The sequence below is a fragment of the Orussus abietinus genome, unplaced genomic scaffold (assembly GCF_000612105.2).
Source record: "Orussus abietinus isolate OABI.00-Male unplaced genomic scaffold, Oabi_2.0 scaffold385, whole genome shotgun sequence".
NCBI lineage: Eukaryota > Metazoa > Arthropoda > Insecta > Hymenoptera > Orussidae > Orussus > Orussus abietinus.
Genome location: NW_019394527.1, coordinates 36566 through 64196, shown reverse-complemented (window position 1 = coordinate 64196; position 27631 = coordinate 36566). Strand labels below are relative to the sequence as shown.

The window sequence follows — 27631 nt, the reverse complement described above, 5'->3', positions numbered from 1 at the left end:
GACGCGTAACCAGAGCGGGATAGTTGGGGGATGAATTATTATTCTTGCACGCAGAGAAATACAGTACATTACTCGGATTTTTCTCACCCCAGAGAACGGCAGTGGTGCGTAGTTCTTCCCTTTTCCTTTAGTCCCTTTGGTAATAGCTCGAAAAGGGCTCGATTAACCCTTTCAGGCCCGGCAGTCGATCCTACCCGGGATCCTGTTTAATACGTCTCTCAGCTATACGATAATGAGAAGAAGGAAGAAACGACTCGTGTAGAATATTCCCGACAAAAGGACACGTTGGGCCCGTAAGGGTTAAGTGTCGAAAGTCTATTCGTTGACACCGGCGCTTGACGAGTGCCGTCTCGCGAACGGGCCGCGCCGGAATAACCGCATCGACCGGAAGCGACCGGCGGGTTCCGCGCCCGACCCTCGACCACGGGTCCCCGGGTTATGCAAAGGGTGCGCTTTGAAAAAATATCGCAACTGTACATCGTTAGTATCTTACACGGGAGAGGATGAAACATGACGACTATTCCGTAACGACCCACCCCGGCCCCTCGCCTCGGCTGTTTAACGAGCTATTAACGAGAGGACGGGGCTGCAGGGTCGCATCCAACGGCGGTACGATTATCGCGATAGGATGACGTCTCCTCTTTCGCTCTATTTACAAAGTCTATGTACACGATATCCGGCCGATCATCCGGGGACGTCGCGCGACGCGCGAGTGCCCGCGACCGAGACAATCGCCGATTATTCGTTCCAGCGAGTCCTCGCCCTTCCTATGTACACATCGCCCGATTCTCGTGGCCCGGCGACGTCGGGTTCGCCGTTTTCAGAATCCCCACCCTCGCACGAGTCGCCTTTATTACCCATTGAAAGTGGAGAGCGGCGTTCCATTACCCGCTCTGACGGAAACTCCGCGTCTCGCATTCGCGGGCGCTCCGACTCGAGCCGGGAATCGGCAGCCAGACCGTCCTTTACATAGACCGACACTTCGTTTTGTAATGTAATTAACCCGACTGCGGATAATTGACGCAGGTAACGATGCGCACTCCCATGGCGCGCTCGACGTTCCACCGGATGCGCGTGCGGACGCATTCCTCCGGACTAGCAGTGGCGAGGACCTCGAAGAGTGTTCCAGCGAGATCCTTAGTCCTCCTGGCTAACGTATTTCTCTGGACCACCAGTGGCGAGGACCTCGAAGAGTGTCTAATCGAGATCCTTGGTCCTCTAGGCGAACGCAAACCACCTCGTCGACGCGGCTATCACATGTAATACTCGTTACCGTCGAGGGAGACCAGTGTCCCCGACCCTGTACGTGGCTCTTTTTGGTCATGAACCAGGATGCACGATGATGACCTTTAGAAAAATCGTCGATCCGAAAGAATGTTGATGAGTCAGATTTATCGTGCACCGTTCTTCATCCTGCGATGGTGATCGGTGATCGCTCTTCAGGGAATCCCGACGACGACCTCCCAAAGGGTCGCCGATCGACAAGGACACCGAAGAGTCTTCTGCACCGTGCACCGTCCCTCGCCTTGCAATGCCAACCAGGGGAGGCTCTTCAAGGAAGTCTCAAGACGCTCATCTCTGCGGGATCCTCGGTTCTTTCTTGCGAAATTATATAGGCTCGTCGACGCGGCTATCACACGTAATATTCGTTAACGTTGAGCGCGTCGGTCTCCCGACCCTATACGCAGCTCTCCTGCGTCGAGATCAAAGGGGTGCGCACCGTGACGACCTCTCGAGAACGGGGAGGCTGCCGCTGCTGCTCCTCCGGCGGTTGCTGATGATGGGGATGGAGGTGAGGGCGATGGTCGTGGAGCGGGCGATGATGCTGAGGAGCCACTTCGCTCCTCGATGGCGAGGCCAAGCGGTCGTTCCGTGGCGGCCGCGCCGTGTGGTCTATGCTCGCGTAGACGGTGGGGTCCGTCGTCCTTTGGTCCGCTCTGACGTAGTTGGTGCCCGCTCCGCTTCCGACTCCGTGATCCGCGGTCGTCAACGCTGACAACGCTGATAACGTGGACAGCGTCACGGGCCGCGACAGGCAGAGCTCGGCATAGGTGACTTCGCCTGTGAACTGCTCGCAGGGAGCGAGAGAGCATGTTCAGTTAATGCAATTAACTTAATCTTAAAATCGAGGATAATTCACTGAGAAGAAGTTGCGAAATAGGCGGCAGTCACTACATGGGGAGTGAGATGCAACCACGGAAGAAATGCTTATCATTGCGGTTCTGTCTAAAGGATCGAACATTGGATTTTTTTTTTATTGACTCGCGCCGTTTCACAGGTCGTGAGATAACGTTTGATACTATTTCAGCGTTGGCGAGATTTGTTTTGAGTGGTCTTGTCTACTTACCGGTAAGGCAGGGTTGCTGCGGTACTCTGGGTGGCCGTACCCTGACAGGGTCCTGAGATGAAGTGGAAGTCCATCGGACTCGTTTTGCGCTGTCAGTGGCGTGCCCACGGCAGACCCAGTCAGCTGGTAGTCTGAATCTTGGGGATCCGAAGGTAAGCATTCGCAGAGAAGCGAGTCGGGGTTGCGTAAAAGATTCGGAGGTGACTTTTTACCCTGTGCGACTTGGGCAGTCAGGTGGTAGAGAGTCACATCCGAAGCTCCCTTAGGGGAAGGCACCGTACCCTTGTTGGTGGGCACCACGTCCGGGTTCCTGTCGTCCGCGTCGTAGAGGTCCTCGGCGCTGAGGGTGGTGGTCTTCTTCGGGGGTAGATCTCCAGGTCTCTGAGAACGCCTCTCGCTTCTGACCTTCAGAGCAGCCAGGATGGTCACGGTGACGAGGAGGAGGGCGGTAACGACCCCGATCAGGGCGCAAAGGAGCGGCGTGATCTCGAAGGGCACCGGAATACCTATGAGGGAACGAATAAAAAATGAAGACACCCCTCTATCCAATACTAGAAAAAAATGTTTCGATCAATATAGAAGCCCCTAGTTAAAATATTTTCAGGTATCATCAATGGGAAACTCTGATTGACACGATTAGAAAATTCTGAATACCGAAGTCTGGTCAAATGGTTTTCCAATACGCGTAATTGAATTCCTGGACTACTAGATAAATATTCAGCATACAGATCTAGTTTCTCTGACCAGAAATTCTCTTCGGATTTTCCAGAAAAAAATATTAACGCAGCCAGGTAATATTGTACCAAAAATGTCTGATACTTCCAAGACCACCCGGACTCACCGGTCTGTTTTTCAGCGACCTTAAGCGTGAAACCCTCGAGGAGGGTCGGGTCGCTTCTACCCTTAGCGTTGACGGCAGTCAGGACCATGTTGAGAACCTTGCCGGGTCCAAGGCCATGCACGGTGAAGACCGGGCTGGGAGCCTCCCTGGAAGTCACATTGGCCTTCAGCGAGCCCGTCTCCTGGTCGAACACCTCCAGCAGGAAGTGCTGGGGCTGGCCTCCATCAAAACCAGCGGAACATTCCACGGAAAGAGACTCAGTCGTCTGGTTAGTCAGCGTGCAGTTGTACGGTGGCTCCGGCTTCCCTGTGGACGGTCCTCAAGGTGAGCGCGACGCATCGGAGCGACAAATTGCCCGGCTTTAATAATTCCCCAAAACGGCCCTTTTTATTCCCGTTGCAGAACGTAGACCCCGGGAGAGGGCAAACTAATTAAACTAAATAAAACCTGGACCACAAAGGGGCAAACGAGATAGCGGGCATTTTGTCGCCCGTACTCGTAGGGGTACTCGCGTGTACTTGCCGGCAGGTATGACGTGGAAAACGCAGGCGTTTCGCTGCTGGCCCGCGGCGTTGCTGGCCCAGCAGAGAACGGTGCCATAGTCCATCTCGGTGACGGGCCTGTAGGTGAGAATGCTCTGGGTGTGCCTGGTGGAGTTCTCATAGCGAGACTGCGGCACGTCGACCATCTCCTCGGTGTTGTTGAACGCCCAGCGGAAGCTGTCGGGTGGAGGGTACGCCTCGACCCTGCAGACGACCCTGGCGTCCTCGTGACGAGCGACCCCGTAGACGCGCTTCTGCTCTCCCACGCAGATCGGCTTGTCTGTAAAAGGGCTCAACCCTTCGTACCTCTACGTACGCGCGCATGTAGCTCGCGGTGTACTTTCTCCGAGCTCGATAATTACCCGCAATGCCCGGGAACGTGTTCCTGAGCCGGCGCGCGCGATTACCGGCGGACCACCGAGGGTCTTCAGGGTCCTGATCGAGATTAGTCGTGACACTTACACATGATTTTCAGCTCCACGCTGTTGCTGTAACCGTCGCCCTCGATGTTGCTGGCCACGCAACTGTAGTTCCCCGCCTGCGACCGGTTCACCTTCCTCAGGGCCAGGTCGTACTGCTGCACGATCACGCCGTTCTTCGCGTCGTTCTGGATGACGTTACCCTGAAAAGCGATCGATCCGCATCGATTAGAGCCTCGTCGAGGAATCGATCGCAAAGGAACCTACGTTATGATGCCAGACGACTTTGTACGCCCAGGGATTCGCGTGGACCTTGCACTCGAAGTAGACGTCGTCGCCCTCCTCGATGTCGTCGGGATTCATGTTGGACCCCAGCTCGAGGTGCAAAATGGGCACGACTGGACAGAGAATTCAACGCGTATCGATTTCGACAATTCTAAACCCTCCGGTACCACCCCCTGGAACCCCCGAATCCCAGTGAAAGGTTCAACGGCACTGATAAGATTCAACGCAACATGTCCAACGTCTACCCTATGCCTAGGTAATTTCGGAATTGTGCATTGTAATTTTGAGATGATTTAAATATTACTTATCATGGATTAAATGAAAATTACGATACGTTCATCTCCATGAATTGTCAGCCGTTTCCCAAACTTCTGTGTGATAGTCACGTGGTCAAAATTTAAGTGCAGCAACGGAGGGTGGAAATTGATTTTAAATTTCTTTCCGGGTATCCGAATAACTATGAGGTTTATCTCGAAAGCCTACAGTAGACGTTGAGTTTCCACGTGTCCTCTTCGACGCCGTCCCGGACTTTGGGGTTCTCCGCCCGGCAGGTGATCAACTTCTCGTGGTCCAGAAGTGTCGGCTTCAAGACCAGGGTCGAGGTCGTCGAGTTGCCGTCCGGCGACACCTGAAAAAACGCGGTTATTCGACCTTATAATGCTGGATCTATGGACAGATTTTTTGTTTTCAGTGGGCCACCTGTAATCTGTCATTTTGACGGGTTTGGTTGTTCCAGTGATAAGATGCAGCGCGGTGAAACAAGGAATCGAAGGTGTAACTCACAGTTTCCGTGTAGTTGATCAACCTCTTGCCGTCCATGAACCAAGAGAGCCTGGCCGGAGGCCTCGAGCCGAAAGTCATGCAAGCTATCTCGTACTTCCGGTCCGCGCTGAGAGGGGCTTGCTCGCTGCTCAAGATGGACACGCCGAGAGGGCGAACTGCAACATTAGTACCAGGACATTAGTCCCCCTGAAGATCGTTATTCCCGTCACGAACGAGTCCACGAGACGTCCCAAGGGTGCCGCCGCAATATCCAGCAAGCCGCGGTCACCTAAAGGGTTAAAGCATCTCTAAAAAGTTTCAGAGGAAACTTCTGGGCAACCGCTATGCCGGCGCTCGGGGAACGCGGCGAGGCCGTTGCGAGGACCTTCCAATTTCCCGCAAACGGCACCCTCAGAAGATGGCGAGGACGTTTCCCCTCGACTCGCGGCGTGGCATGGCGTTGCGCGCTCGGTAAAGCAGATTTCCACTTTGCCGTAACTCGTTGCTGCGGGAATTGGAGAAGACGAGGACTCACGGTGGAGACGCACGGTGACGGAGGCGGACACTGGCTGGCTGACGTTATCGTTCGAAGCCTGGCAGGTGAAGACGGCGCCAGAGTGCGACCTGGTGAGCCCGGTTACGAGGAGCGTGTTCCTGCGGAGGTCGGGGAAGTCTCCTCGACTGTCCTTTGGCTCGAGCAGGGTCTCGCCTCGCCACCACTTGACCGATGGCTCTGGCCGACCTGAGGAGAGGGAGATCATTTGTTATCGCCGCTGGACCGGAAGGGATGCTGCGGGACTTAATAAGTTAAAGTATTACATACATATACATAAGAAAAAGTCAAAATATTTATAAAATATTTCTCTTTTAATTCACTTTCCAAGTTGCACCACCTCATTATTGAGTTGAATCAACTGTATGGATTAATTGATTTAGCTCCTAATCTAAGTTGAACCACCTTACTTATTTAACTCAGAAAATGAGTTTGGTTTACCCTCTTTTTTTTTTCTGTGTACGCATTCGTTCTAAAACGTGGATTGAGATTTACCTCCTGAAACTAGGCAAGTCAGCTTCATGTCGCCACCCTCCTCGTAGGGCCCCGCTTCGCCGGTCACCGTTTTCCCGTGCTCGTCTATGATGTTCGGCGTCCTGGGGGGCACTGAAATCGGAATCGGTGGAACGATTATCGAGCTTACTCCGGATTGAATGGGAAAGAGAACTACTCGACTGCTCACCGATTACGGTGAGATGAATCTTGGAATTCCTCGTGGGACTCTTAGCGAAGTCCACCCTGCATCGGTACTCGCCCTCGTCCCGCTCCTCGACGCGCTCGATGTTGAGGGACGCAGGTTCCGTCAGGGTGCGGAAGTACGCCCGGTCCTCGAAGTACTGCTTGTTCTTCCAGTGGGGAGCTTGCTCGGCGTTCTTGCCCCTCGTGTCGTAGCTGAGGAAGGAAAAGGGAACACCGGATCCCTTGCGTTAGAAGGGGCCGAGTGAAACAGGAGCCGAGAAAAAGGGTTCGGTTATTCTTGCTATCCTGAACTTTTAAAAGCTACGGAGAAAAAGACTCGGTACACGTAGAAAAGGAATTAGGATTAATTGCACAAGTCGACCCTATCGTGTAATCGTTGCGAACCGGAACATTAAAGCTAAGGAGAAAATGGCTGGTGATCGTTGTGATCCAGAAGGGACTTAAAAGCTAAGGATCTCGGACAAAGTGGATGTAAACAGGCTCTTCGAGACAGGAAGAACGGCATCTCGTCCCTTCCGTACTCGAACGCGGGTGTAAAGGGATACCTCGATTATGTATATTAATCCGATATTTTCCTTGCTCTCCGGACGCGCCTCGAGAGCGGAAGGATCATCCCTCTCGGCTACCTTGAACGTTATTTTCCTTTCATAGCGCGTATCGATGAGTTCGCGCGCTCCTTTTTTTGCCGAGCCACTTCCGCGCGAGTACGCTTCGGTACGCGCGAGTACGCTCGGCTCCGTACGCGAATACGTGGCCGGTAAGTTAGTTCCCGCGAAGGTCGCTCAGGGTATCGGAGACCCGGCTAATTCTCGCAGGGCGACAACTATCTCGCGCTCGCGCTGTTAAACGACGACAATGGCAAAACCGCGGGGACCGCGAAGTATTCCGAAACAAGTTCGCTCCGCGGTCAATCGGGGCAAACGAACCCTCGGGATCGATTTTCCGCTGCACTTGGTCGCACACATTCCCGGAAGATTTCGCTCCCGATCGTAGAATCTTCTGCCCCAGTTAAGGTGGCAACACACGTGGCGATAAATCTTTGCGTTAAATCCGTGTAAATCGGCCCGCATAGATTTAACTTACGCGGAGGCGCTAGAAAAGAAGTCGATTTAACTGCACAGATTATGAATGGCTACGATTTATCGTTACTTGTGCAGTCACCCAATGATAATCGTCTTTAAGATGGCTGCTCAACAATAAATCGCTGCATTACATCCGTGGAAGCTGGAGAAGAAGTGGATTTAACTGCACAGATTATGAATCATTAGGTGGATAGCCACCAAAAACTGACTATCTGTATGGTGACTATCCATATGCCGAAAAAGAGCTGCGTTAAATCCGTGCAAACCGACCTGTACAGACTTAATTGACGCATGGACGTTATAAAAGAAGTCGATTTAACAGTACAGATTATGAATCGCTACGATTTATCGTGAGCTGTGCAGTCACCTAAAGGTGGTCAGCGTTAAAGTGACTACTCAACGATAAATCCATATAAACCGATCCATACAAATTTAACTGACGCATGAGTACTATAACACAAGTCGATTTAACTGCACAGCCTACAAATTGCCACGATTCATCACGTGCGCATCCACCTTAACTTGGCCCTATTAGATATCACTCAAAGTTAGAAATAGACCCTCGATTATCGACCATACTCCATTAGCGACGTCCCTCGGCCGAAGACGCCGTCAATTTCGAGTGCATAATTTATCCGTCGGATCGAGTCGATCCGAAGTCTAGACTTGCGCTCAAGACGAAGGGTGACTTTTTTGTTCACCCTGGACCACTTTAGTCGCCTCGGTCAGCGGGCTCGGCATTGAGCCATTTCGCCGAAATGAAGGCGGATTGGACGAAATCGCGGCCGATTTTCGGGCTATCCTCCCGCGGGTCTCGGCCAAGACTTCCCCGAGTTCGATCGCGAGTCTCGTGGTCGCCGAGCCGGGGGCGGCATTTGCATATTCATCGAACCCTTACATGGTCTCTACACGGACACGCAGAGGCCGAAGGGGCGGAATATGGGGCCGGGTGTCCCGGCTTCTTCCCAGCCACTTGCCCGTCTACTCGTCGGCGGTGTCGGCTGCCAAACGCTGCCAAGCGCTGCCAAGCCACTGCCAAGTCGCTGCCAAGCCGCCGGCAAAATCCCGACGCCTGCGTCTAATGACCAAAATTCTCGGCGGATTTGCATTTTGACCGACCCGCTGATCGACGAGGGTGGAAAACTCGGCTACGAGAGGAAGAGACCGAGAAAGGGAAAATTCGAAGGGATAAGGAGGAGCGGGACCTTTCGTCCCCTTAATTAATTCGGCCGCGAGGAGCCGCCCTCGGCGGGGGCTGCGCTTTTCGAATTATGCATTTTCTTGTCACGCCATCGGATAAGAGCCGGCTGAATATTAATGCCCGGCGTAATAGTTTGTACGTCGGGTCCCGAGTCCTGAAATGGTACTCGATATCCTCCTAGGTAGGGCCTGGTCTAGACGCGTCCTCCAAATAGGACCGTATTTTGAATCCTACGGCCGCGTTATGGAGTGATCATCGCGCGGAATCTCGCCATTCCTGATTCGCTTTATCGCCAGGAAGTGCGAGAGATGCCTACCGAAGCTCGCCCTACGGAATTTCGTCGTTTCTCATTTTTACTCGCTTTATCGTGAAAAATTGTGGAGACCACTTATCGAAATTCACAGAGTGGAATTTGGTCATTCCTGATTTGGATTCACTTTATCATCAAAAAATGTGGAGAGCACCTATCGAAGTTCACAGAGCGGAATCTCGTCATTTTTGGTTTTTACTCATTTTGTCGACGAGCAGTGCCTATCGAGGTTCGTAGGGTGAAATCCCGTTACTCCAGATTTTGACTCCCTTTATCGGCAAAAACTGTGAAGAGCACCTATCGGAGTTTGAAGTACGGAATCTCGCCAATTCCTGACTTCGACTCACTTTATCGGCAAAAGTGTGAAGACCACCTGTCGAGCTTCTGCGCCCAAAATCTCGCCACTTCTGCCCTGTTCAAAAGTGTCTCGATATTTCGAACACTTTCCAGTACGGATGTGCGTTATATAATAACATTCTGATTACAACGAGAAACAGCCACACTCGAAGTGAAATCCCATACGGCGTTTCGAGAAGCGGTATCATTATGAGATAAAAATTCCTACAAAAGTGTTAAAAATCCGAAAGAAATCGATAAGACTAGAGGCGAAGAATTGTATCTTGTGAAGACTAGAATATGGAAACCGCAGTTCGAACGGATGCTTCTTTTAACAGGGTAGTTTAGTTATCGTTGCAAAGTGTGGGGAGTATCGAGTCCGCCGTGCGGAATCTCGCCATTCCCGATTTTAGTGCGCCTTATCATCGGAAAGTGCGAGGAGTATCGAGTTCGCCTCAACAGGGCGCGATAACGAGGCGAGGGTTGCCGCGCCCTCAAGGAGGCTCCCAATGGCCGGTTCTCCTTTTTGGCGCCGTCGTTGGATCGCCCTCGCTCGGTTTCGATCCCTTTCCTTCCGGTAATCTGGTTTCCCGTTCCTCGCCACCGACGCTCTCTTCCGCTCGGACTCGCGTTGGGGAAAGATACGCGAAACTCGATCGGCCCCCGCCTTTCGTTTCGTCCGCCGCGAGATACCGCACCGGGTGGAGTGGGTGGGAAGAAGAGCCGCGCCCGAGCTTGCAGAGGTCGAGAGAAGAGGGAAAGTAGAAAAGTTCGACGTCTCGATGCCACGAATCCTCGAATTCTCCATAATTCCGTGCGACCGAAACCCAAGCGAGGTCCGACACGCAACACTCGGTGATAAGCAAAAGCGGTCTTGGTCCTGTACCCTTTATCACATATAAGACCAAGACCTAGTCTTAAGGGGATGTGGAAGTGGCATCCGAAAGCTGAATCGTTCATAAAACTTTTTTACGAACTGAGTGTCTAAAATCATTTCATACTTTAAAACGCGAATATGGAGACCCTAAGGTAGGTCCTGAAACTCGCGAAATTTCATTTTTTATAAACTATTTTTAAAATACCTATAATAAAATTTGAAAAGAATTTAAATTTAATGAGTTTCAGGACCTTCCTTATAGCCTCCCTATTCACGTTGTAAAGTTTCAAACTATTCGGTAAATCGAGTTCGGAGAAAAGTTTTATAAACAAAACATCTTCGACGCCACTTTCACAACACCTTAATCGCGAATCCAAGACCAAGATTCGACCGTGCAAAAATCAACACTCAAGTATGTAAGGCCAAGACCAAGGCTATTCCGGTGCACTTTTTGCATGGTTCTGATCATGGACCTTTTGCAAGACCGGATTAGAACTATCACGATGAATTTCAGGAAGATCGTCATATATTGTTTTCGCGAAACCAGGATCAAGATTGCGAAAGTACATTTTTCAACGACCACGGTCGTGCACCTTCCGCAAGATTAAAATCATCACGGTGAATTTCTGCATGATCTTGATCGGATATTTTCTGCAAACCCAGGATCAGGATTATCATAGTCATATCATACATAATTGAAAACCATGCAGGAGAAAAGATTGTTTCGAGTGTACCTAATCAGTTTGATACTTGACGTGACCAACTAAACGTTATCAGCCGAAGAGTTTACCCATGTCACCAAATATTTCGTTGTCCATATAATGGCCATGTTCTATGTTTGAGGCGTAAAAAAATTGTAATACTTTTAACGATGAAAACTCGATCGTACAAGACCGAGGCTCGTCGTAAGACCGGGCTCACATTACTGTAGTGTCAGTCTCGGTTTTGCATCCGTTCGCCACTAGCGACAACCCTGAAGCGCCGCGGTTGAAATACATTTCTCCAATTTTCGAGTCCCTTTCAGCGGCGCGCTTGGGGAAAGGGTTTGACTTCCCTTTCTGTGGCGCATCCCGGCTCTCCTCCACCTCTCGCGCCAGATTCTCTCCCGTTTGTTTCCGTTTCGCTCCGGTAATCCAGTTTCCCTCGGCGCTCTTCCGCTCGGACTCGCGGCGCGAGCGGATGTATACGCGAAACTCGATCGGCTCCCCGCCCCCGTCCTACCACGGCCTCGATACGGCGTATCGGCGCGCGGAAACGCCCGGAGTCGCGAAGGACGAGCGAAGTCGAAAACCGACCGAACGTCGATACCCGGGTCTCCCGATGTATCGCGACGTCCCGATATCCCGACGTTTCGAAGTCTCGATACCGCGACGTCGAGGTGTATCCCGGGACTTCGATACTTTGAAGTCTCGATATCGCGTAAAAAAGATAGACCGTCGGTCGTCGCCGAGGTCAGGATGGGCGTCGGAGGAGATAGAGCGGTCCCCAGGAAGCTTGGCACTTGTAGCTGGTAGCCGTCCTAACTTCAGCTATCTTCAGTTACCGAGCAGCTACCTGACCTAACCAACCGACCGTCCATAATTTCGTCTTCCGATGTATCGAAACGTCGAGAGGCATCCCGACATTCCGATATCTCGATATCCCGAAGTCTCGAAATCGCGAGGCGAAGATAGGCCGCCGGTCGGCGCGGTTTAGGACGGGCGTCGGAGGGGGTGTCGGGGTGCACGGGGAGCTCGAACCTCGTAGCTCGTCGGTGGCCGTAATGCACTCCCCCGGCTCGTCGTCGACCGTCCTAACTTCAGCTATTTCCACTTACCGGGCAGCTACGAGGCCCCTCCTACCCGTTACCCCGGCCTTACCTACCGTTGTATGGCGTTACCCACCGCGTTGCCCGGGTTGCCCGGGTAGCCCGCGTTGCCGCGTTGCCGCGTTACCCGCGGCGGGCGGGCCGCGAGGAGCGTAGCCGCGAAACAACCGACTAAATGAAGACACATCGCTTTCATTATGAGCTACCTAGCGCGCGCCGTCTCGCCCCCGTTGTCCGTCGCGCGCCTTCGGTCCCGGGCGAAGGATTACGTTACGTTTAAAGGACGTACGACGGACTCTCCTATCCTTTTCCCTCCCTTTTACGTCCCTTTTTTCCGGTCTCGCGTGACTCCATCCCGCCGCCCGGGAGGAGATTCTGGTCCCAGTCGCCCGGGTGCGAAACAGGAGCTCTCGCGGCCCGGATGATTTACGCCGAGCACAAGGCGTCCCAACTCGGCGTCCTGGCTCGTCTAACGAGACATCCCCGACTTGGGGAAAAAATTGGGACTCCGTGCGTGCGTCTCGCGGGACTCGGTTACCTGTAGATGGGCGTGTCGTCGTTCTTGTACCAGGCGACGATGATGGCGGAGTCGTTGGCCCGGGGCGGCCGGATGTCGCAGGGCAGCACCGCCGTACCGCGCAGAACCGCTCGGACGAACCGCGTGGGTCCTGAAACGAGAAACGTCGATAACTCGCGACATATCCGTGGCATAATAGGAAAAGGAGGGCGGGGAGAGAAAAAGGGGAGGGCTGGATTCCCGAGGGGTTGCAGCCGCTGTGGCTAGGCGCGCGGCCGAGTTTTCTGGCCACCGGGAGTTCCATCGAGGGAACGTCGAGGGCCAACCGCCGGCTCGAGAGTTCCACTCCCAGGAACTCGAGATCCATCCGTGAGACATCGAACTTCATCTTCGGGACCTTGAGTTCCATCAGCGGAATCTTGAGTTTCCATCCAAGTATCTCGAGTTCCATCCGCGGTGCCTGGAGTTCCATTCGTGGAATCTCGAGTTTCCATCAGAGGATTTCGGGTTCCATCAGCGGAATCTTGAGTTTCCATCCAAGGATCTCGAGTTCCATCCGAGGATTTCGAGTTCCATCCGCGAAATCTCGAGTTTGCATCAGAGGATTTCGAGTTCCATCAGCGGAATCTTGAGTTTCCATCCAAGGATCTCGAGTCCCATCCGCGGTGTCTTGAGTTCCATTCGCGGAATCTCGAGTTTCCATCAGAGGATTTCGAGTTCCATCAGCGGAATCTTGAGTTTCCATCCAAGGATCTCGAGTCCCATCCGCGGTGTCTTGAGTTCCATCCGCGGAATCTCGAGTTTCCATCAGAGGATTTCGAGTTCCATCAGCGGAATCTTGAGTTTCCATCCAAGGTTCTCGACTTCCATGCGCGGGACCATGAATTCCATCCATAGGACGTCGAGTTTCGCCCGCGGGGCTCGGGTCGGACCTCGTGGTTGGGGTAGGTCAGGAAATCCGGCGATCGGACTCGGCGTTGACTTTGCGGGATTGATTCCGCCAGCGAGGCGAGCTCCGAGCGGGGAGAAAAGTGGCACGCCCATTGGGCTCGAAGGGAAGGTCGGGTCGAAGGTTGAAGGACCGGCGCGAGGTCGCCGGTTTTTCATGCGTCTTCGTTAGGGATAATTCCCCGGCGCGCTGGGAAGGAACCGAAAGCGAGCTTCCCCGACGGCCCCGGTCCGGCGTGGTCCGGCTTTCAGGGAGCTTTTTCGAGGAGGGGGCTCGTCACGCCCATCGGAGGATCGGCCGGAAAGGAGCGGATAAGGTCGGGCCGGGTCGAAGGGAAAGCTCGGGCGGCGCCGCCCGAGGTCGCCGAGGTCGACGAGGTCGGCGGGCGGGGGGGCGGGTGAACGTTAATGGCGTTACTCGGAGCCGAGCGCACGAATGCTTTTACCTACCGCCTCGTCTGGCGTGTACCGGCAAACGTATAAAACAACGCTTTTCACGGCGTTCGCTAAATTTCCCTTGGGCTGCCTCGACCGGATTACGAGTCCCGAAGGGTGGCGACCCGCCGGCTCGCGCACGCGAAACGCGCCGCCCGTCCGGAGACCGCCCGGAGACCGCGTGCGGTAAGTACCGCTCGAGAGCTCATAGCGAGGCAGCTGCGCCCTGAGAGTGCCGAGTCCCACTTTCCCAGCTTTTTGGGCAGGGAGGCCCAAAAAATTAGACCCATCGCGAGAGGATTCCGGCTTACCGCTCGCACTCGCAAGGCTACGCGGGGAATTCGACTCGCGGTTGGCCGCGCGGCCAGGCGGCCTCCGCCACTCTCGTCCACCTCGTGGCCATTAAGAGCCTAGCTTGCTCTTGCGGAATGGCGAAGCCGACCGTTCCTGTTCCCGGCCTTAAGACCCTCCTTGGGTGCCACACATAACGACGACCGTAAGGAGAAAACTGGCCAATCAAAGCTGATGACTTTTAAACAATTAAATCCCTAAATTAGAGACGGATTTCAGATTTCCCTGCAAGCCAAAAAAAAATCGCTGATATTTTAAGAACTGGACTCATTTCGTTCTTGCCCGATCGCTCGTAGGCAGATCCTCGCGGCTCCGAACTCTAGAGGATCAGGCCTATCATTAAGGTGATACGAAAGTGGCATCAAAGAGGTCTTGTTCGTGAAACTCTTCTCCGACCTGGGTGTACTCGTTTGAAACTTGAAGAAATTCCTATATATTTTCAACATATTTTTTTGTTTATTTAAAAAATGAATTTCACGAGGGTCGGGATCTTCCTTATAGCTTTCGTGTACATGTCGTAAAATTTAAAACGATTCGGTACTTCCAGTTCGTAGAAAAGTTTCACGAACGAGTGACCTATCAGATGCCACTTTCAGACCCGTCAAAATGTCGAATTTCAGATTTCCCAAGAAAATTCGCGGTCGGTGGCCAAGTTCCTTCTAGCGGCCCTAAATTCTAGCGGGCCTTGTAGGAATGTTCGGCACGTTTCCGCGCGGCCTGAGGAGAGCGGCGAGTTTACTCGCACGCCTTTCGCCCCGAGCCGGCGAGTTCGGCTAATCCCGGCACCGCGAGGAAGGGTAGGCGGTGGAGTAATCCGATAATCCGCGGGTCAGACGGCATCGGAAGCCGTGCAGCGACTCCATATCCGGCGAGCCGACTGCCGTTCTTAGCCGCGACTAGTCGGCTCGGCCGCTCCTAAGCCCAGATGGGAGGATCCGACTTTTCCGGATGCCTCGAAACTCCCCGCAAACTTCGCTCGCCTAGAGGGAAGTCTCGATTTGCCGTATCCTCCCTCCTTCCGCGCCCCTTTTTAACCCTTTCAATCCTAACGACTGTACTCGGCATCCAGGTGGAGTCTTGTATGGTCGACTGCCGACTACCCTGAGAAGAGGTCGACTCAAAGAAATATGCACTGCGACAACGAAATACGATGAAATACGCCCAAAGAAATGTCAGATTTAGTGAACACAATTCATTTACATTGACGTCACGAAAATAATTGTTCCTTGCCATTATATATGATTCCGGTTATTTTAACTGGAATATCAAGCTAAAGTATTAGATATTTCTAATAAAGTGCTGTCTTATTAATATTTTTTCTGGTAAATCCAAGGAGAATATCTGAGCAGGGGAACAAGAATTTTCTGCGAGAAATTTATCCAGCGGTTTAGGAGTCTGAGATAATCATTCGGACTCCGGTAATCAGAATCCTCCAGGCGTGTTGATCAGAATTATTAACGATAACTAGAAATTTTTCAACCAGATGCTAAATTAACCGGATTTCTTTTTCATTGTTTGGAAGCAACGATTTCATTCAATCTATAAAGTTGACACCCTCGGCGGAGTCCAGTATGTAGAAGAAGCATACTCACGAGCGTACATTGTAAAGAAATAGGGTTAACTGCAAGAGGTCGAGATTTATCCCGGAATTTTGCGGCTGCCATGAAACCGGCCAAATTCGATTGGTCCTGTTCGGCGTTCGAACGAGGTTCGTTCGTTAAGAGGTCCTCGGCCTCCGAAAAATAGTAATCAAAATCTTCCAGAGGTGTTAATCAGACTTATTAACGATAACAAGAAATTTTTTAATCAGATGCAACATTAACCGGATTTTTTTTCATTGTTTGGGAGCAACGATTTCATTCAATCTAGAAAGTTGACACCTTCGGCGGAGTCCGGTATGTAGAAAAAGCATACTCACGAGCGGGTACATCGTAAAGAAAAAGGGTTAACAGCAAGAGGTCGAGATTTATCCCGGAATTTCGCGGCTGCCATTAAACCGGCCCAATTCGATCGGTCCCGTTCGGCGTTCGAACGAGGTTCGTTCGTTAAGAGGCTCTCGGCCTGCGGAAAATAAGAGCCCCGACGCCGCCGGTGCGGAAACGCGATGCGTAACAACGAGGTGATTAGTAGGAGGAACGACGGCTCGCCGAAGCGGGGAACCGGAGCCGCGGGATGGAGAAAAAGCGGAATCTCAATTTTCCCTGCGATGAAATTTGCGTCGGCGCTGCCGAACGCGGCCCCGCAGCTTCTGGATTTTCTCTGCTACGTTTCCTCCGGCCTTCCAGCCGCCCCTTCTCCCTTCTTAGCGGATAGGGAGGAGACCGGATGTTAGATGCCGGAGGCAGGATGTCGGACGCCGGATGCCGGACGCCGGACACTGAATGCCGGATATGGCGCGCGCCGCGGGAGGATCGGTCCGGGAACGCGCGGAAACTTTCCGAGTCCTTCTGCACTTTATTCCCCAAGGAGCGACTCCAAAGCTCGTTCCGCGGTTCCGTCTGTTGTCGACGGTTACCGGAGCGGCTTACAAGTCGCTCTCTCTCTCTATTCGCAACTCCGAGTATACACGGCAAACGGTCGGTATTAATTCCAAAGCTCGATCGTTTGCAGGCATTCCAGGTTATAGTGATCGCAGCCCGAGGAGAAATTTCAGTTCTTTCAATTGAACTCAAGTATAAGCCCATTTTGGTATTATTCTACGCATTAAGGCGATACAAAGTGGCATCTCGTTTATGAGATTTTTCACCGAATATGGTTGTATCGAATCGTTTGAAGTGTTATCACACAGATGAGGAGACCGGATAAAAAGACTTAACTCCCGTGAAATTTCATTTCTTAAAATTTCTTTAGAAACGTTTTTCAAATTTCTTTATAAAAGAACAAATGAAATTTCATGGGTGTCGGTACCTTCCTTGGGGCATCCATAATTGCGTGGTAAAATGTCGTTCGGTTCGGTACATCCGGTTCGGAGGATAGTCATAAACGAGTGATCTCTCGGATGCCGCTTTCGCGTCACCTTAATATGAATTACATCCTATTTCGGATCTATAAGGAGATAAACTGTAAAGTCGTAGAAGGAGAAATTTTAGCTCTGCATTGAACCAATGTAACCTGTCCCTATTATGGTATTGCTGCCCTCCTTAACTCCAGTTTGAAGTTTTATACGTCCTACTTAATACAGATTAAGTCCAAAATTAGATTTACAAGTGGAAGAAATGGAAACATTTGTCACTTTTAAGACCTACGCCCCTTCTCCCCCAACTTAACCCAGCCCACTTTAAAATGTTTCAAAACGCCCCAATTTTCAACAAAGTTAATCACAAACTAATGAACAACACCCTCCCGATTTTCCGAGAATTTATCTCGAAGCGTGCAATTACCAGGAGGAAATATTCTCAGAAAAGGAATATCGAAAAAGCCCAATATCCAAACGATGCATTATAATAAATCAATATCCCGGGAGAATTAATCTCGCCGGGCGGGTGATCTCCGATTTCAAGTGAGAGAAGAGGAGAGGGCGAAGGACCCGGCCTCCTTCCTCTCGTCCTGCCACCTCCTCGAGGACCTCCTCGTGGCGTGCGGAAATATTTACGAGGAGCATTCAATAAAGCGTGGACCCCTTTCTTCCGACGGAGTACACGGTAGTCGAGTAAAAGGGGGAATCGAGAACGGAGAGAGAGAGAGAGATAGGAGGGGATTGACCGAAACCATTCGCCATCCGCCAGCCGGCGGCTTCCCCGAGGGAAGAGAGGGAACATCCTAAGGGATTCCCGTCACGCGGTGCCGACTGATCCGTCCGAAACAATATCCCGAGTATACGTGAGGTTCTTCCCGAAGGACGCGCGGCGTCGCAGGATAAATACCAGGGCCCGGGGGCCCGTGGAGGACGCTGGAGTCCCGAGGGAACCCCCGAGAACCGGAAGCGATGATGCCTGTAAACAGACGGAGACGGTGCAGCTTACCGCGATGTTATCGCTACCCGAGTAGGAACGGAATTACTGGTCGGGAAACGCATTTCCCTTGTTCGCTCGCGTGCGACGAGATCCTGACTCTCGTCCGTTGTCGCCGTCGTTGTCGACGATGTCGTCGTTCGCGCCGTTCACGTCGTCCGGGTCGTTCGCGTCGTTCACGTTGGGGCCGTTTTCGCTGTTCCCTCCCTCGTCCCCGGGGATACCTACCGATCCCCGAGACCGATCCTGGTATCGCGTTCGCGATATCGACCAGGCTCGATAAAAGGACCGCCGCGCCCCTTTCGCGTCAGTCGGTCGGCGATCGGTAAGGACGGCAAGGATGGAGGACGGTAAGGATGGAGCACGTTTCCGGTCAGCCTGGGCGTTACCCACCCGCTCGAGCTGTCCGTTCGGAAACTTCGCCCGCTATAAATGCCGCCCGCTCGCGGCGTAAAGTCTGTATTTTGTGGTCGATTAGAGCAGATCTTGAGAGATTGGGGCATGCACGCTAAGGGAGCCATCGATCGCAAAGGGACTCCCGCCGTAAGGACGCGAACCCGCGATTCGGGTCGGCCTAAGGTGATACGAAATTCGGATCCTTCTATGGACATGAAACGCCAAAATATCTATCAAGCTTTTCTCCAAACAGGGTGCGCCGGATCGTTTGAAGTTTGAAATAATACATTTCTTTTCGAAAGATGAAATCTCGCACATTTCAAGACCTTCGTTGGGACCTCCGTGTTCAAAGTTTCAAATTATTCGGCGCACCCAGTTTGGAAAAAAGAGTTTTATAAATATTTCGACGTTTTGATGGGTATAGAATGGCCCTTTCATATCAGCTTAAGGGCGACTGCATGGTCGATCGGCGCCCTTTCATGGACGAGAATGGACGAACCACGAAACTCCTCGCTAACTTTCCAGTTTTAAGCGCGAATACCTACATTACGAATGAATGCCGCCTCCTGCACTTCCGGGGTAAATCCTCCTAGAAAACGTTGCGAGGTCTAATCGAGCGGTTCGCCATTGTGCGAAATTACCGAAACTCGTAAGGTCCATTAAATTTCTCGATGCCTTTCTCACCCCACCTTAAGGCGTCATGGAGGGATCATTCTATGTACATGTAAATTGTCAAAAGATTTATAAAAGACATCCCCCAACTGGGGTGCTCCGAGTCATTTGAAACCTCGTCACGAGATCATGGAGACCCTAAGGAAGAACCCGATGCTCGTGAAATTTTATCTTTCGAAAAAGGGAATGATTTTTATTTATCTCAGACTATAATGAGGGACACGTGTTTTTGAAAAATTAAATTTCGCGGACATAGCGTTCTTTCTTAAGGCCCCGTCTATGATCGCGTGCTGAAGTTTTGAGTAATTCGGCGTACCTAGTTTGGAGAAACGGTTTATGAATATTTGACGTCTTGAGAGATATATATAGAATGACCCTTTCATATCAGCTTTAAGGCGACCGCATGGTTAAAAGGCATCCTTTCATGGACGGGAAAGGGCGGACCACGGAACTCCTCGCTAACTTTCAAGCTTTAAGCGCGAATTCGTACATCCCGAATGAACGGCGCCTCGTGCCACTTCCGGGAGGAATCCTCCCAGGAAACGTCGCGAGGTCTAATCGAGCGGGTCGCCATCGTGCGGAATTGCCCGCGAGAGACTCGACTCGACCTTTGGGTCTCCGGGAAGAGTTCGGCCTGGAACCGGGACACGGAATGCGGTAAGGAAGGAAGGAAGGAAGGAAGGAAGGAAGGAAGGAAGGAAGGAAAGGAGATGTGCCCGACAGCGACGGGGCGCCATTGTCGGCAACACCACCGGCTCGAAATGGCGCGCTGGAGATTGCACGAGCATCGCTGCGGGGGGTCCCGCCGAATGCGCCCGATTCCGGCAGATTCGCCAGATTTCTAGATTTCCAGATTTCCAGGACTCGCGGGAGCCCTGGACCGGTCGTATAAGGGAAATTCCGAAGATTTCGAGGCGCGTCCAGAAATCCGCCCTGGACCGAGCTCGGATGCTGCGGCGCGGTCGCCCCTTATCGGTCGCGACAGGAACAACGGATGGAGAGGGCAGAGAGGGCCGGTCGCAATAAATACGGTCGAATACCTCCCCTAGGGGGTGGTCGTATCCGGGGCCGCCGATACGCCGGGGATATGTGTTTCCACCCTCTCCCTTGTGGCGCGGATCCTTTAGCTCCTGCACCTCCTAATGGCGACGCGCCTCGCAAGGACGCCAGCCGAATTGGCGCGAGCCTCGGGAGGAATCACCGATATGGAGAGCAGAGCCGGCGCGGGGCTTTCTGCCTATTCCCCTTTTTGCTCCCCGCTTTTCGAAAGTGGGACCCGGGATCGGGATCCGAGATTCGATCGCCAGGCGGCGCCACCGTGGATGCCGGCACTCCGAAAGCAACCTCTTTGCGCTCCTCCGACTATACATGCCGTTTGACTTCTTCTTCTTCCCTTCTTTCTTTCAGGCATTTTCTATGCATACCCGTGCGTCGAGCGCCGAGTTCTCGAGCTGCTGTCGAGATATTATGATCGTTATTCCCGGCTTAAACCTGCTAATAAGGTAATCAATTAATTATCAGCTCTTTAACACCTGTATCAGAGCCGCAGTGTATATCACTATTCTTGGAGGAAGCTGTGTACATCTCATCAATATGTACGCCCATACTGCTAGATTCTTCATAACGCCCTCCGAGTTAATAATTAATTGGGTAATGATCCTTTTAGTACTGACACGGTGCACACCACCACACTTAGAGGAAGCTCTTTGCACCCTATCCATAGAAACGTCTATGCTACTAGATTCTTCATCATCCCATTAAGATTCCTATTTCCTGAAGCGTTAAACAATCAGACTCTCCCCAGATAGTCGAGAACAGCCGAGATGTTTCTTTCGATCGTTATTCCCGGTCGCGAAGTGCTAATAAGCTAACGAATTAATAATCAATTGTTTAATGATTCCTCCCAGCAGGGGAAAAGTCAGCTCGATTCGACCTCTCGCGCCGGCTTGGTTCGTCCCCGAGATTGAACGCAATAAATGCGGAGAATTATTCCCCGTGCAGTTTCGATCGATCGATGCATATTCATGGGCATTAGCATATCTCGCCTTGGAGGGCAACGAGCGCTCGGAACGAGTCGATGCGTACAGTCGGTGCAACCATCCGTCCAGGGTTGCACCGAGGACGAGGCAACCCTCGTTCGGTTGCTCAGCGGCAGCGTCGAGCAATCGTTCCCGAAGCCCGGAAGTAAAACACCAAGACGTTGTAAACAACCTGGATACGAATAAACAGCCCCCTAGACCCGGCAAGCACCGCCTCGTATCTGTAGACAAAGAGGAGCCTTTGTGGAATGCGCGGTCACGATTAATTAATTAGAGCATTACGGTTCTTCCCCATATCCGGGATGCGACGAAGAGGACTCGCGGAAACCTTCCCGGGTGTCGAAACGGGGATAAGCGTCTGCAAACACTCGCTTCTCGCTCACGGGCGGGGGCATCAATTTCTGGGGATTAATCGCTAAACCGGAGCCTGTTTCTCTTTCTGGGCGCAATGGATCCGGAAGCGCGAGAGCGATTTATTCCGGCCGACGGTGGTCGGTAACAGAGCCCACCGCGGGGGGGATGCCGTACGAGGCGAGATTCTGGCCGCGGTCCAAACTAAAGACTTATCGTATCGTTAGTTTTACCTTTCGCCTCGGCCGGGCGAACTGCCCTCTCGAGGGTGCTCCCTGACCCTCTCGCGCCCTCGAAGGAGGATGGCCGAGAGCGCGAACGGAGTCGATAGACTCTCCAGACGGCTTGGCGCCGGCGCCTCCACCGATACAGGTCCCGATCCCACCCCCGGCCCGAGTGATAGATAAGGAATCCTCGGAATTTTACGACCCTCCTAAAATAAATAAATAAATAAATAAAAAAATGAATAGCGACCAGCACGACGGAGTAGATAGATTCTTTGAACGGATTGGAGTTGGCGCCTCCACCGATACAGATTCCGATCCCACTCGCGGTCCGGTGAAAACGAATTCCCGAATTTTAGAACCCTTTGAAAAAAAAGAAAAAAATAATCAATAGGGACTAACGGAGTTGATAGATTCCTCAGATATCTTGGCGCCTCCACTGATATACGTCGGTTCAGATGCCACAAGAGAGGGGCGGATAATACATAGGGAATATCCGGAATCTTAAAATCCTCCGTGGGATAACAAAAAAAAAAAAAAGAATCAAGCGATTCAACTTCCGCGTCCCTACCGATACACATCGGCTCAGGTCCCACTCGCGGTCTAGATACCAGACAAACGAATCTTCAGGATTTTATAATCCTCCCTCTCACAAAAAACAGAAAAAAGCAAAAAGAATAGAAAACCTAGCGAATCGCGTAAACTTAAAAGCCCTCTCGAACGAGAACTTTTCCCGCCCTTTGCGAGAAGAAATTCCGGATCTTTGAAATTCAGAGGATCTCGCGCTCCATTCCCCGGATAGAAGGAAAGTAGCTCGTCTTTAATCAAGGTGAGTTTTTCTCCGGGAGGTTCCGCATCCCCGCGGCGGAAAATAACGCATTCCTCGAACCCGGGGACTGCCGTTTTTCACGGGAGCGATATCCGATCTTTGAGTTTAAAGAGGGGGGTTTTTTTCCTCCCCGCGGAAAAATAGCGAATCTTCCGAATTTAGTGGGGCCCCTTATCTACGTGGGCTCGGATCCTGGAGCTGAGAATTACAGCCACCATGGACCCCGTAACCCGGAGTCAGGAGACTCGGTTACGCGGATGTTAAAGGGCCGGGATATAGCCGGTCGCCGGGTGAAACGCGGGGGAACGGAGACGACCGGAAAGTCGGCCAGCCGTGAAATAAAGAAGAGAACGCGTTCCATATGTAAACCGCGAGGAATGGCTTACTTTAAAACGATCGTGAAACGCTTTTCATGCTCCGTGGATGATGGAATCGCATTTAATTCGGAGTGACGCGCCCGTGAAAAATGCCAGAGCGGGTCGGGCCGAGCCACGTGGCGGGTCTGCGGAAACGCACACGATCGCTTCGCGGGATCGGCTCCCGGGGGATGTTTTATTTATCCGCCGGCTTTCCTCCTTTCCCCCCCAGAAAGAGAAGTAGCCGCGAGAACGCCGTCACTCGGCGGTTCCCGTCTTCCTCGGGGGGTAATTCCCGGCCCTGCTTGGAAACGTCGCCTGTGAAAATTCGACATTTTTGAAAGCTGGGTAGAACGTGAGAAATCGCTACGCGGATCGATTCTTGTGGGACATTTCATTTAATCGATATGCCTCCTTTTTCTTCCTCTAGGTTGTGGAGTAGCCGCGAGGACGCCACCAATTGACGTTCACTCCGCGATGCAGTCCCCAACACGCGAACTTTCAAAATTGAAAATTTTCCCGAGTTCGTGAAAACGTGAGAAATCGCTTCGGGATCAACCCTCAAATGATATTTTATCAATTCAGTGACCTTCTTTTTCTCTCTAGGTTGAGAAAAGCCGAGAGAACGCCGTCATTTTCCGTTGTTTGATTCCCGGCATTTAATTCGCGGTCCGGCCCCAAAACGTGCGATGTTAAAAAATAAATACTGGCAAGCTTGCGAAATGTGCGGCCCAATAATACATCCGTTAAAAATTGAAGATTCGCAGGATTGCGGATTATACGGCCCAAAATTGCGCCCCTTCGATGTTTTAAACCCCTGCAAGCCTGCAAAATCCCCCGAAATCGCAGGAAATCGCCACGTAGGATTGACTCTCACGGGGTAGTTTATTTATCTCTCTTTCTCTCGTGCCACTGAGTGGCCGCGAGAACGAGGCCACTTGGGGGTTCCCTTCTTTCCCGGCGTTTAATTCCCAGCAAATTCGCAGTCTCGAAACGGCGGCCTCTCGACCCTCCCGCTCGCCGACTCGCGCTTCGTTGGGCGCGACTCGCGCGGACTCGCGAGAACGCTTAGCCATTGTCTCGCGGTCGTCGGGCAACCTCCTCGCCGCGTTTCCCGGCTTTTCCTGCGATTTTTCGCCGGGCCGAGTGGGCTCGAGTCGGAGCGCGGCTCGCGTTTTTCCCCGCTATCTCCAAAGAAACTCGGTCCACTATCGAGATCAAAACTCGGCGGCGCTCGGGGATACGTGGGCGTGCATGCGGTATAAAAAAAGAGAGAGAGAGAGAAAAAAAGAACCAACAGAAAAGGAAAGAGGAGAAAACATACAAGAAGTAGTTCCGCTTCCGCTCAACCCTAACCACTCGGATACCCGCCGGGTGGAACGCCCGTCGCGACTTGGCGTTTCCCCGAACGCCCTGCCTCGTCCAGCGAGGAGCGAAAAGAAGGGGGGCAAAGCGAAGGAAAAAAAAAAGGAAAAGCCGGCCATTGTGCCGCTCGAAGGGAGGTCAGGTCCTCGCCTCCGACGCTAGCGTCGAGCACTGCGAGCGATACGCGCTAAACCCGTAAATATTTATCAAGATCGGCCCCCGGGGGTGGGGCCGCCGCTGCTTTTGCTTTTCGTTCCAAGATGGCCGGCCTCTGGATTTCGCTCATTCCGCAGCGCGCCGCGGCGGCCCGTCCGAGGTGGACGCGCGGGGCGAGCGGGCGACGCTTAGCCCCTGGGGCTGAGGCGACCCCGTTCCGTCGCGAGCGCAACCCGCGAGTCTCTCGGTTACTCGTTCCTTCCTTCACGGATGACGGATGCACATACTTGAATCGCATAACGGGCCAATATGACTTACCAATAATTACTGGCTCACCCTACCCGTAGGTGTCTACTTAATTTAATATTTCCAGATTTTGGGGGGACTTCCCGGCCTCGCTAGATCTCGATGATCGTTGTTGATACCTCATTCTTCGAATACTGAAGAAAAAAAGAAAAAATAGTTCCTAATGTCCCCTCCTTTCTCTCTAGGAAAATTTCCTGAGCCCGACACTAGACCCAGCTCCCCGAATTAATTCTCGCGGCTCGGCGGTCGACGAGGTAAAGGAATTCATGAATTCCACGCTAATGCATGTCCTTTTTAATGAAGGAACATCCGGAGGTGCGAATGGGGACGTGGAGTTATACGGTGTGCCTATAGGGGGTCTGGAGGTTAGAATTCCTGACGAGGTGGCAATCTATTTTCAAGTTTTCTCTCACATGGCCCGGCGAACATTGGGAAAGAAATAGCTCCTGGCCCCGTCTTCTCTCCATGAAAATTTTCTGGGCACGTGACCTGCCGGAGCTCGCCGGATCGGTCCTCGCGGCTCGGCGGCCGGCGAGGTAATGATTCGCGTCCTCGCCGCGGTCTCGGTCTTGGTCTCGAGATTGGACCGCGTTTGAGTCGACGCGCTCTCGTGGTTTCGCGCTTACCCAACTATCGGGAAAATTAGGACTGACGCGATTTCCCGCCGCCCCGGGCGACGTAATTTGTGGTTAGCGTATAATTCCCCGGTAAATAAGAATATTCATGCGGCCATCGATTTTCTACCCGGAGCAAACGTCCTGTCGGGGTAAGACTCGTGACTTCGAGCGCGCTGTATGAGAAATGACGGAGTGTTCCGTGAAACGTTTAAGATTTGTTAATAAGCCCGAGAGGGCGGCTCCATACGAAGAAGGAAAAATATATGAAATACGTAAAACTCACGAAACAGGTTAACGATATAAAATATACAAAATACGTAAAAACGATATCACGTGACAAACGACAGTGCGCTTTGATGACAAATGGCATTGAGCTGTAAAATTGTGGCAATATTTTGGTCATGTCGAACGATTTCCACTGATCTCTGTTTGCTATTTCCAGCTGATTTCTCCGTGATTTCGGGCAGTAATAATCCATGTTTTCCTGAACGAATAACCCCTCGTTTCAGATGATGAATAACAACGTGATTCGGTAACATGCGATGATTGCCGTTAAATAGTAACAATATTTCGGCGATTTCCATGTGATTTCGAGCATTAAAAATCCACGATCTTCTGAACGAACACCCCCTCGGGCCGCCCGTTTTTGACAGTATCCTGGCAGTTCCTGGGAGATCGACATACGAGACGTATTCGAAGAACCGCGTACACGGTGTCCAGCGTATCGCGATATTAAACCAGGTTTTATCGAGTCTCCGGCGACGCTAGTGCCCGAGTGCAGGAGGGAGATATCGGGATGGGTGAAAAAAGTGTCCGAGAAAAATCCCGTCATTTCCACGGCCCGGATATATATGCGGGGAGGTCGTAAGGGAATCTCAGGACTCGCGGTGGCTCGATCGGACGCCGGTCAGCCGTCGGTTCCTTTTTCGAGGTCTCTTTTTCGCCGGCTCGATTCCACTTGACGGATAGCCAGCCGGCCGGGCAATCCACTCGTGGATGCTCCGAGATCTCATCCATTTTAAGCGACCGCGTCCCATTTCCTCGTCCCGAGTCGTCCCTCTCGACATTTCCCTGCCCTTTCCGCGGTTACGCGGCGTATTGTAAAGCATATCCTAACAAGTGCTCGAAGAAATGCGAGCGACTCTCCTCGCCGATGCACGGGACGGGCAATTTAGGGAAGCCCAGGGTCTAAAAACAAGCGCGCTCTGAAACGCGTTATTTCTTTTACATTTTCTTCTTTCGCTTTCTATATCTCTCGGTATTTGCAATAAACGGCGCGCTCTTTATCATGAATTATTCCCTCCTTGCGGATATATTTACGACATCGAGGTCGGCGCTCGGGACCGCGGCTGAATAATTAATCCGCGGTTGCACTTTTATGTCCAATTACTCGCGGCCCGAGCTGACGTACGGTCAATTTGGAAATGGGACGCGCCCGGGCCTCGTGCACGCGGGGGATAATCGAGAACGTAGGCGGCATTAGCGGGCTCGATGTATCGGAAAAGGCGGGATCGGGAGACGGCCACGACGGGGCGAAGGAAGGAGGATACGGGAACCCGGGCGCTCTCCCCGTCCCGAGGGAAGTCGCCCTGGCAATCGCCGGGGAGTCGAGATGAAGCGGCCGTCGTGAAATACGTTCCCGACGTCATCCGGCGTTCCAACTTGTCCGTCATTCCTAGTCGGGAAAAAATGGACGACCACGTGTGCCGACTCCCCGCCAGGAGAAATTGGAAAAAAAAAGACAAAGGTCCTCTAAAAAGGAAGTACTTCGTATTTTTATAATAACCAGACTTTTCTACGAGCTAGATTCACCGAATAGTTCGAAATTTTCCCCCCATATATACATAGAGAGAGGGAGACCTTAAGAAAGGTCTCAGCACTCATGAAACTTCATTTCTTTTTTTTTTTCTACAACTTGTATATAAACATAAAAAAATGGCGGAGAAAATGGGAGAATCTCACGGGTGGCGCGATCTTTCTTACGACCTCCGCATTCACACGGTATGATTTTAATCGCTGGTTGAACCTTTTCTTGGAGGAGAGATTTATTACGGATTC

The 27631-nt window shown here is 52.1% G+C and overlaps 1 protein-coding gene across 1 annotated transcript in view; it reads right to left on the bottom strand.

The window, feature by feature from the left end:
• Nucleotides 1-1678: 1678 nt before the first annotated feature.
• Nucleotides 1679-27631, bottom strand: part of LOC105695211 (nephrin) — a 40162-nt gene continuing 14209 nt past the window's right edge. The window contains exons 3-15 of the mRNA XM_023432629.1: nt 12600-12729; nt 6432-6640; nt 6245-6355; nt 5732-5938; nt 5218-5372; nt 4918-5062; nt 4417-4547; nt 4193-4352; nt 3711-4010; nt 3189-3494; nt 2607-2853; nt 2348-2483; nt 1679-2068 (exon numbers count right to left, since the gene is read on the bottom strand). Of these exons, the coding sequence (XP_023288397.1) occupies nt 1679-2068; nt 2348-2483; nt 2607-2853; nt 3189-3494; nt 3711-4010; nt 4193-4352; nt 4417-4547; nt 4918-5062; nt 5218-5372; nt 5732-5938; nt 6245-6355; nt 6432-6640; nt 12600-12729 (2627 nt within the window). The remainder of the gene's footprint in view (nt 2069-2347; nt 2484-2606; nt 2854-3188; nt 3495-3710; nt 4011-4192; nt 4353-4416; nt 4548-4917; nt 5063-5217; nt 5373-5731; nt 5939-6244; nt 6356-6431; nt 6641-12599; nt 12730-27631) is intronic.